The sequence below is a fragment of the Engraulis encrasicolus genome, chromosome 13 (genome assembly GCF_034702125.1).
Source record: "Engraulis encrasicolus isolate BLACKSEA-1 chromosome 13, IST_EnEncr_1.0, whole genome shotgun sequence".
Lineage (NCBI taxonomy): Eukaryota > Metazoa > Chordata > Actinopteri > Clupeiformes > Engraulidae > Engraulis > Engraulis encrasicolus.
Window position 1 is genome coordinate 36,914,110 of NC_085869.1, and position 11,386 is coordinate 36,925,495.

The window sequence follows — 11,386 nt, forward strand, 5'->3', positions numbered from 1 at the left end:
CGGAAACCTTAAACAGATTGGTGCATTGAAAAATATATTTTTTCTGTATTTGTGTAACTGTAATGTTGAGCAACTCCATTCAAGTTGCTCATCCACTTGTTCCTGCGTCACTCGCACCTCGAAGTTCAGTCCATGCTTGACTGGTTGGATGCGCTTCAACTTATTGCCAAACTTGCATCGTGTTTCCGCAGGTCCTCTTCGGGGTGCCGGGTGCAATGAACATCTGCATGGCTTCTAACGTGCCTCGAGGCCTTCAATTCTGGCTCTGTGGACGCCATATTGACACGGGGAGGAAAGCTGCCGTCACAGAGACGCTTGAGGGAGTTTTTTGTTAGTCTGCGTCAGCTGAGCTAAACAATAGGCTTCTTTCTGTAAACGATTAATCATCTTGTACAATGACCTGGGATGGATCTAGCCATTTTGGGACCCTAGCCAAAATACAAACATGGGGCCCTCAAAAATGATTATATTGGACCTAAAATTCAGTTTTTTGGTGCTATTTTAATGTTTTGTATATCTTCAATTAGTTTACATAAGTGACGAATTAAGTTCAAGCCTACTTTTTTGTGTGTTTACCGCGACTGATGTGACAGTTGGGGCACCAATGGAGAACAGATTTGGTCAGGACCCTAAGTAATTTCCTAGGTTTGCCTAATGGAAAGTCTGCCTCTGACAATGACACCTCTTCTGCGTTTCTTTTTTTCTCTGAGGCCGGACACAAATTAGAGTGAGTGAAAGGAGACATCGAATTCCACAACATAGATTTTAACTACCCCTCATGTGAAGGTGTCGGTTGTTTGCTTTCTGCAGCTGTCCTGTCTTTGATGATGACCTTACTTTAAGCACAAGATAGAAAAAAAATAATCTTAGACTTAAAATCACTAACTGGCCAACCTCTGTATTTTAGGTCAATATTTGTAATGTCTATTTTATGGTAGGTCATTGAGTTGGTTTATCAATTGTACATAATTGGGTCTGTGTCACATGTATCCGTGCTTGCTTGTCAATAACAATTTTAGAAAAAAAACCTCTTTCTATTGCCTCTTTTTAAAATTCAGTTTTGGATAGCTTGAGTAAAAAGGCAGGAGATACAACAATAAAAACATTCTCTTCTCTCATCCTCCACTCTATCATCACAACTTACTCAATGCCGTATGTCACCTATCCCCTGAAAATAGTATACACATATCTCAGGCCATTTTCACAACTAGTCCTCTTTAAGTGAACCGAACTCAGTTCTCTTTAAGTGGACCAAAAGTGAACCGACAGCAAAAGGACTCAGTTCTGTTTTTGTTCATATTGTGAGTGAATTAAATAAAGAACTCACTGATCTTTCTGGTTTTTTTCATCACTCTCTGTCCTCTAGACTAGAGCCCTCCTTAAGTGATTACAGCTAGTCACAAGTGTAACTTGTCAGAACTTATGAGCGAACCGAACTGAGACCACGTCAACTAAGGTCTCAGTACGGTTTGCTTCCAAGGGGTCTGGGTACGCTTTGGAGCGTTCACAAATGCGGCAAAAATGCTGAGTCACAGGTCTGAGTTCGCTTAAATGGCTGAAAGGGACCAAGTGTGAAAACACAGAAAGAAACAAAGGTCAATGTTGTATGCTTACATTCAAAACAAATGAACAAATATGTTTTTGTAAAACTTTATTAAAAAGGATTTTAAGTCCACAGTAGTTTAGACTTTGACACCTACAATATAAAACATGAAACAAAAAAGTGTACACCCCATGATTTGCATTCAGACAAAAAATGCTTAACATATATTGGGATAAATAAAACAATTTAAAAACACAAAAAGTCAATTTTTAACAAAAAACACAATACAACACTAAACCAAGTCAATATCAGTTAAGTGTGTTTCTACTCAATTCATCCATCAATAGAACCACAGTGCTTTCCCCTATTGCCAGGAAATTAAAATCAGGACTACAGTTGTAAAATAATAACCAATCATGTTTTTTGAAGAAAAAAAAATAGAGAAAAGCCAGCATGTTAAACTAGCATGTTAAGTCAGTGCTTGAATTTGAGAACAGTTTGAAAATGTTTATGTTTTTTTTAAACTTTGGCCATTACAGGGTTGGCAATGAGGGGGGGGGAGAGAGAGAGAGAGAGAGAGAGAGAGAGAGAGAGAGAGAGAGAGAGAGAGAGAGAGAGAGAGAGAGAGAGAGAGAGAGAGAGAGAGAGAGAGAGAAACAATCCGGCCTATATTGGGAGGTCGAACATTTGACTAAGGACGGCCAGTCTTCATTCTCTCTCTATGGCCCTCACAGCCTCTGCTTATCGTAAGGAGTAAAAAACATCCTTCAGGCATCATCCTTCAGATAGGGAATACTATAAGGCACTAACACTCAGTTTCGCTAGCCTACAAAGGTCACTTTTGTGCTCTCATTGCCTACTGGCAACTGTGTAGGACATTTTTTTGGTGTGTGTTCTCTCTTTCTATTGGTTATTGCATAGGTTAGTCTTTGCATTGTCAATGTCTACTGGCAATCTTGGGAAACGGACGATCTATTAAAGGGACAGCCAGTAAAAGAATGAGACTCCTTGAAAAATGACATTTTGTGTGGATGGATTAGACTATAAGAACCTGAGGTCTTTGTGAGGTTCTACATCCCTCAAATGTGATCCTCAACCTACCCCTCAGCTTTACATTAACCTTAATAACTTGGAACACTTTCTGGCATGGAAGACAAAGAGGGTTACAGTATGGCGATTGATTTTGATCATTTCTGAGGAGATTTTCAACACATCAAACAGGCTACTATGATAACCGTGATGGCCCAGGGTGTTCATGAGTGCACAACAGAACATCTCAAAGACTTAAGTTTGTAAAGTTACATCCAGCTGCATGAAATGCCCCATTTTTAGGGAGTCGCATAGGTGAAGAAGACACCCTATACATAGGAAGTGATGGAAGAGGATGTGGTGCAGTAGAAGTCATATTTAAAAACAGGCAGGTGTACAGCAAGGTGCAGTAGGATGGAGTGGTAGGGGTTGGGGGAGGTGATCCAGTCCAAGATTTAGTCCAATCACCATCAAGATTGGAACAGGCAAAGGAAGACTTGTTAGCCTGGGCCCCATCTCAGCACCCTATATCTCCTCAAGTCAGCCATTTTGAAGCTGGGAACTGGGATGGGGCATAATTTGTGTCTCTTCCTTTTTTGCGCGAGTGGAGATGGGGTGGGGTGGGGGGGGTGTTTGGGAGGACCTTTCTTACTTTCTTCACATAAAGGCTCCTCACAAAGGTATGAGTGGGGCGTGGCATTGGTGGGGGTGGGGGTGTTGGGGATTGGGTATTACTCTGTAGGGTTCTGGGCATCTGCCAGTAAGTCTGGTCTCAGGCATTCAATAGGACACTGGATATTCTGTGGTGAAGAAAAAAGGAGACGCGGTCAAGTTATTAACATGCACATTCAGAATGAGGACACACGGACACACGGACACACGGACACACAAACACACACGCAATGTAATGCAATGCAATGCAATGTAATGTAATGTCATATGCTGCGATGTACTATTGTGTGCCGACCAGTTCTCTCTGTAGTGGTCAAAGTTGTTAGATTGAAGTGTAATTTAATGCAATTTCCAATAATGTGATGTACAGTAATCTGACGTGATATATAATGTTTTGAAATGCACTGACCAGTTTGCGCAGGGCGTTCTCTCGGTAGCGGTCGAAGGCGTTGGTGTGTATGGGCTGCAGCAGGTCAGCGTCCACGTCAGCAGCTGCTCCGGGACGACGGCAGTTCTCACACCTCCAGCCCTGCAGGGGGCAGTATTATTATAGTATTACCATTATACAACACATTACGATGTATACAATACATTACACTGATGTATACAGTACACTACACAGATGTAGTCAATACACTACACAGATGACATGTACAGGAAATGTGGACCGTAATGTAGCCTATATACATTACATTAACACAGATTATCTGTACAGCAGACATGGATAAATAAGTTGAGACATACACAGTGCATACATATCATTTAATAAGTGGATGTACAGTATGTATGAATGAATGAACAAATAAATAAATGTTGTACGTAATGTAAACACACATCCATAGAAATATACAAATATGCACATATTCGCATGTGGTCAGACAGACACACACGCAGACAGACAGACAGGCAGACAGACAGACAGACAGGCAGACAGACAGACACACACACACACACACACAGTACGTACCTGCTGTCCTCCGTAGCAGGTACAGGTGCAGATGGCTCCCAGGTATTCCTTCTGCCACTGGTTGCCAACCTGGTACATCTTGCCGTCGTCATAGCACGTGGACTCATCTACACAGAGCAGACGGACACAAAAGACGCTAGATGAAGAACTGAGGGGTATGCAGCCAGGGGCCAGCCGTGGCCTAATGGTTAAGGACATGGGCTTTAGATCAGAGGGTTGCAGGGTCAAATCCCACCTGTCCACTCTCTCACTCCATGGTTGAAGTGCCCTTGAGCAAGGCAACCAAACCCACACTGCTCCAGGGACTGTAACCAATACCTGTACTTCAAATAACAGTGAGGGACTTTGGATAAACGCATCAGCTATGTGTAATGTAATGTACACATGCATTTGCTGTGGCGTTACATATTATTTTATTAGTATTATTTTTGATAGATATGTTTGGCTTTTAAGTATATATACATACAGACAGGGCAACTTGAGAGTGTACCACGCACTGATGAAGGCTTGATAGCCGAAACGCGCTTGCTTTTTGGACATGGTGGTAATATAAATAAATAATGAGATGCAGTTTGTGAGTGCGGATTTTTCTTCCTGAACTTGAGAGTGTGACAGGAAATGAGCGGGAGGGAAATGGGGGAGGATACAGTATACAGTAGGTAAATGACCTACGGGAATCAAACCCAGGTCCCTGACATAACAGTATGCTGAATCAGCTTTTTGAGCCATGGTCGAGGCAGCATATTATCATTAAATGATTTACAATCTACACAAAAGGGGAACAGGAGGATATGGAGTACTGAATTCCTAATTAATATTTTGCAGATTAAATAAATGCAGATTAGATACATTTTGACTGTATTTTCAATGCTTTTAAAATCTGCTGTTTTCTACTTTGTATTTCAGTCTGACTCAAGCAATTAGCATTAACAGGGTTCATATTCATTTGTAATGTTTATCCTTTAGTTATTTCGACAGATATCTATATATATTTATTTGGTTGTTATTATTTAGATATAACTTATTAGGATTTTTTTTTTTCGTTATTTACTTTGTCTTGGATTCTATGTGCCACTCAGCTAGGCACATGTGACACTGTGGACACGGTGGTATGTGGTATGGTATGGTATGGTATGTGTAAGTATGTGTGTAATGTCTCGTGGGCAATGTCTTTATTTATGTATGTGTGTATGCTACTTGACACCTTAATTTCCGCCTGGGATCAATAAATGATACTCTACTCTACTGTACTCTACTCTTATTATTAGTCGTTACTTACGTGGTTCGCACTTGAACTCTCCCTTGCCGTTGCCGAGGCAAGTGCAGCTCATCACGTGCCCGTTCTCAGCGTGGCGATCCCACCTCTCCCCAATGCGGTAGTTATTACCATTGTCATGGCACCACTCTGTTTTGAGGAGGGGAAGAGGGATGGAGGGATTGGGGGATAGGGAATGTTAGAGGCTAAAAAGGTTAACGTCAATCCTGCCTTTTTCTTTACTGGCCTACAGGTTAGGGCAGTTTAAAATTGGGATACAGCCTGTTCAGTCATCTTTTTCAAACTGCACACTTACCTTTGCAGTAAATACTCAACCGATCTGTTCATACAATTACAAGCTTTTCTAGGTTTTTATCATTAATTTGACATGTGCTAAAAAATGCTATCATGTGTCATTTTGTAACTTACTGACTGAGTGACCCTTCATTCTTTTGATACTTATTTGTCCTTACTGTCTGGCTGTCCAGCCAGAGATGAAATTGTTTTTGCTTGTTCCATTATGCTTAATAAAAGCGGACTGTGTCTTGCACACAGGGAGAGAGGCAATAGACTGCAGAGAGAGAGTAAGTTCTCTGACCAGCCCTGATACTTCCTTTTACTCCCTCTCTCTTACTTTCTTCCCTTACTGGCAATTGCTGTCTGAGTGTATTGAATGTAATATTTTGCGGAACAAATGTCTAATTTCTTGACACAATCCATCATGAAAATAAACAAGGTTGACATCATAAACAAAATTTTTATCATCATCATCATCATCTCCATAGTCATCAAGGTCATCATCACCATCATTGTCAACAACAACAACAACAACAACAACAACAACAACAACAACAACAACAACAACAACAACAACAACAACAACAACAACAACAACAACAACATCCAGATGATCCTGTGAAAAAAAATCAATTGATATCACAATAACATGACATTTTTAGGTCATTTCTCCATTTTGTGTTCTGGGTCCTCCATACGTAGGTGTACTATCGTGCCCGGATTGGACCTCCAGGGAACGTACGCGATTCATCCCTCGTTCACACTGCATCATGGGATTCACGACCTTGACCGTGACCCATGACCTTCCAAGACAGGAAGTGCTCTCACACTTCAGAGGCAGTGCTAGCCTTTGCAGTGTGTGTGTGCAAACTATTAAAATGGCACAAAAGTCAGCAGCAGACTTTGCGACACGCACATCCATCTCAAATACGGCACACATCTGGCGTGGTTATGGCACAGATCTGGCATCTAAAACATGTGATGTGATGTGGCTTGAATTGCACCTACTAACTTTAGCAGGTAATATAACATAGCATGATGAGTAGAGGTGCAAAAGGCACACCAGAAGCAGAGGTGATAGCAACCAGCGAAACACTTGCAGGAGAAGAGAAGTGCCGCACTCTCGAGTTAAATGAACAAGTTTTTAATGTGACAACGTTTCGGCCTGTCGGCCTTCCTCTGGTCACAAATTTTTCTGGTGTGCGTTTTGCACCTCTACTCATCATATAGCATAGCATAGCATAGCATCATATCAATGGGTGTTTGTACTCATCCCCATGACATGTATTAATTCATTCACGTCCAACTCATTCACTCACTGGATGAATCGCATCTGAAATGGCCACTGCCCAGCCCCAGGCATCGGCACCAGAGCTTGAAGCCCGTCTCAGACATGCGCTCCCACTCCTCCCCCACCTCGTGGTGCGTCGCTGTGAAGGTGTCGTAGCACGCGTCCCTGCTCACTGGGACCGAACCTGGAACTACAGTCAGCACAGAGACCTTATTAGAAGAGAAACAAGGTTACAAGAATCCACAATACAAATATAAAAAAGCAAAGGACGAGAGAGAGAGTGCGAGAGAGAGAGAGAGAGAGAGAGAGAGAGAGAGAGAGAGAGAGAGCGAGCAGTCCAAGGTATTTTTTATTTTTTTTGTTGGTCATTTAATTAAAAACTGCATACAAGTCACTGCAGCTGACCTAGTCAAACATAGTCATCATCATTATCCTTGATTATTATTGTTATTATTATTGTTATTGTTATTGTATTATTACCTGTGTTGCCGACGGTGATGACCTTGTCGAGGACTGGCTGCTTATTGGCCCCGTCGATGGCCTCTACCAGGACATTATAGGAGGCTCCGGGGGTCAAGCCGATCAGGGTCGCACTGCTGGAGGAGCCCGGGAGACGCATCTACACCAGGAGACAGGTGGGCAGGCAGGCAGGCGCGCACAAACACACAGTCAATATCCTCTTCATTAACATTAACAGCTAACAGCACACGAACCAATTCTACATGAGGTGTTACACCCACACACTCACATATGCACACAAACACACATGTACACACATACCCTTCCTCTCACATGTCTTCCCAGTGGTCTTAACACACACTCACGCACACTCACACACACGTGCGCGCGCACACACACACACACACACACACACACACACACACACACACACACACACACACACACACACACACACACACACACACACACACACACACACACACACACACACACACTCTCCTCTCACCTGGAATGTCTTCTCGGTTGTCTCCACCAGGGGGCTGCAGGTGACCACGTACTCATCGGTGCCTGCCAACGGTTCCCAGGTGATGGTGGTGTGCGTCTGCGCCTCCTGGGGCGCCCAGCCCGTCTCGTTGTCGGGGAAACCGAAGGATGCCAGGCCGGGCAGGGGCCCCTCGCTCACCCGCACCAGGGGCACCCTCACGCCGTCGGGCCCCGGGCGCGGGATGTAGACCAGGGGCTCGTGCTGACGAGGACCCAGGACCTGGCCCTACGAGGTGGAACGCACACACGCGCACACACACAAATTAAATATCTGTACTCAGCAGCAGCATCAAGACCTGTCTATTGTAACCTATATTATTAAAGGGACACCGTGCAGGAAATGGTCAAAAAAGGTACTGCAACTATGCGGCTCATTGAAACTGGGCTGCCTATTTCCAAATTTGATATTTACATGAAGGTTTACTAGGTAATAAACTAATATTTTCTAGTATGGTCCAAGTAGAGTCATTTTTGCAGCTAAAAATGGCTATTTTTGGAAATTCAAAATGGCGGACCATGGAGAAGATCCCCCTTTTCATGTATGAAAAGTGTGATTTTTCCAGTCATAATTAATACTTAGAATTTGATGGTGGTGGTAAGTAATCATGATAAAGGTAACATTAGTGAATGGGCAGCATGAATTCTGGAAATAAACAACTAAAAATCTCACACAGTGTCCCTTCAGATAAAATAGTTTGCGCCCCCTGGTAGGAACACCACTTCAAGACCCACCTGTTCATTGGGTCCCAGGCTTAAAGGGACAGTTTGGTCAATTTCAACATGCAGTTGTAATGCTCACACTACCCTGGACTTGTCAGTGCCTGAGATTTTTTTTTCTTCTTCTTCAGCCGTTTCCGAGATCCTGGTCATTGTAATGGGGGCAGCTCTTTGTTTACATTTCAAAAAAACATTTTTATTTATTCCCAAAAACATCCAAAAGGTTATAAAACATCAGCACACAACTAGCAAACAGCAGTACCTTTTGGGAAAATATTTGGAGTTGGCCTATGTTTCATTTTTTAAAAATGTAAACAAACGCTGCCCCCATTAGAATTGCTCATATCTCGGAAAGGGCTGAGCCGAAAAATGTGGCATCACCAGGTACTGACAAGTCAAGGGTAGCGTGAGCAATACAACTGCATGTTGAAATTGACCAAACTGTCCCTTTAACGCCCCCTGAGAGCTCAGTATCGCCCCCTGGGGAGGGCTGTAGAGCCCCTGTTGAGAAAGACACCACTTAAGACCCACCTGTTCATTGGGTCCCAGGCTCAACGCCCCCTGAGGGCTCCGTAACACCCCCCTGGGGAGGGCTGTAGAGCCCCTGTTGGGAAACACCACTTAAGACCCACCTGTTCATTGGGTCCCAGGCTCTGGTACTCGGTGTAGATGTGCTGCCCCTGCTGGCCAGAAAGGGGGTCGCGGTTATTGGGTCCCACCAGGTGCACGTGGTTGGTTTGGAAGTCGGTTCCGCTCCCCAGTACGGTTCCCACCACTCCGGTCCCACCGTTCTCATCCTCGTCCGGCACGTCCAGGATGGAGGGAGAGGGGCGGTGGGGGAGGGGCAGCTGAGGAACCAGGAGCTGGGACGTCTCGACCTCTGGAGGAGGGGATGGAGGGATGCAGAGAGAGAGAGAGGAGAGAGGAGAGAGAGAGAGAGACGAGAGCGAGAGCGAGAAGTGCAGAAAATAGAGAGAATCTATCATTACTGATCATTAGTTACTAATCTACACAGAAACCTCCAACTCCTCCACCACAAAGAGAGAGAGAGAGAGAGAGAGAGAGAGAGAGAGAGAGAGAGAGAGAGAGAGAGAGAGAGAAGAAGGTGATAGAGATAGAGATAGAGATAGAGATAGAGATAGAGATAGAGAGTAAAAGCAACACCGTAAGATGAAAATTGAAAGGAATGGCTGATGTTGCACCATTTGTCCAGAAGAGGGGGCACTCTGCAAGCAAATGGTAGCTGTGTTTCATCGGCCCTTTGATTCTGAGTAATTAAGAGTGCCAATTTTAGTGAAGTGAAAGTGAAAGCCCAAATAGGAAACTCCAACTCCCATTGTCATTGTGACACAGCACTCCACAGCACACAAGTGAACACTGCACACAGCACAGAACGAAATTGCAATTATGCCTCATCAGTGCAAGGGGGCGCCATCCCCAAGGGGGCGCCATCCCCAAGGGAGCAGTGCGGCACGACGGTACTATCTTCAGGGTACCTCAGTCATGGAGGAGGAGAGCATTGGAGAGCACTGGTTAATTACTCCCCCCACCAACCTGGTGGGTCGGGAGTCGAACCGGCAACCTTTGGGCTACAAGTCTGACGCCCTAACCGCTAACTGCCTATGTTAATGTTAAGTTATAAAGCATCTATTCAAGAGGTGGAAAATGGTGACACAAATAATCCTATTCAACTCCACTCTATTTTATTCTATTATTCTATTCTATTATATTCTATTTATTTGTAGGGAAGTTATTCTTGTGTATAAGGGGCAGCAGTGAGGGCAGCTGTGGCCTAGTGGTTAGAGAGTTGGTATTTCAATCTAGGGGTTGCAGGTTCGAATCCCCCCTGACCTCTCCCTACATCTCCAGCTGAAGTGCCCTTGTGAGCAAGGCACCTAACCCAACATTGCTCCAGGGACTGTAACCAATACCCTGAAAAATAATAACTGTAAGTCGCTTTGAATAAATGAAAGCGTCAGCTAAGTGCAATGTAATGTAATGTAATGTAAAACAGAGTGCACTTACGAGTCGTGGCCTTGCCAGTGAGGGGTGTACTCCTCTGAGCGTTCTGGAGGGCAACGATCTTGATGATGTACTCTGTACCTGGTTTCAGACCTACAAACACAGAACAGCATTTTTAAGAAGATATTTCTACACAGACACACAAAGTACAGTATAGAGGCTACATAAGTGCAGACACACATAGGCCTACATACACACAGATATACACAGAGACGCAGATTCCGGTGCAGACACACAGACGGACAGACAGACACACAGACATACACACACACACAGACACACTAATGTGCACTAACCGGTGATGGTGGCAACAGAGCGTGTGAAGGGCACCCTGGGCAGCAGCTCCCTGGGCACGGTGCCGGCCCCGGCCTCCTCGTAGGTGATGTAGTAGGCGGTGATGGGGCTGCGGGGCGGCTCCCAGCTGAAGGAGATGGAGGAGGGGGTCAGGGAGGTGAAGCGCAGCGAGGTGGGGGGGCTCACCACGGGCTTGGCTATGGGGAGGGAGGGAGAGAGGGGGGTGGGGTAAAGATACACAGACAGAAGACAATTTAGATCAGTGTCAGCATCACCATTACTACCATCACGACG

At 44.4% G+C, this 11,386-nt stretch overlaps 1 protein-coding gene across 1 annotated transcript in view; it reads right to left on the reverse strand.

The window, feature by feature from the left end:
• Positions 1-1,635: 1,635 nt before the first annotated feature.
• The window catches only part of fn1a (fibronectin 1a), an 81,609-nt gene continuing 71,858 nt past the window's right edge, over positions 1,636-11,386 (reverse strand). The window contains exons 38-47 of the mRNA XM_063213853.1: positions 11,095-11,289; positions 10,802-10,891; positions 9,409-9,656; positions 8,022-8,285; positions 7,535-7,673; positions 7,083-7,244; positions 5,491-5,616; positions 4,212-4,318; positions 3,654-3,773; positions 1,636-3,372 (exon numbers count right to left, since the gene is read on the reverse strand). Coding sequence (XP_063069923.1) covers positions 3,304-3,372; positions 3,654-3,773; positions 4,212-4,318; positions 5,491-5,616; positions 7,083-7,244; positions 7,535-7,673; positions 8,022-8,285; positions 9,409-9,656; positions 10,802-10,891; positions 11,095-11,289 — 1,520 coding nt within the window. The 3' untranslated portion in view covers positions 1,636-3,303. The remainder of the gene's footprint in view (positions 3,373-3,653; positions 3,774-4,211; positions 4,319-5,490; positions 5,617-7,082; positions 7,245-7,534; positions 7,674-8,021; positions 8,286-9,408; positions 9,657-10,801; positions 10,892-11,094; positions 11,290-11,386) is intronic.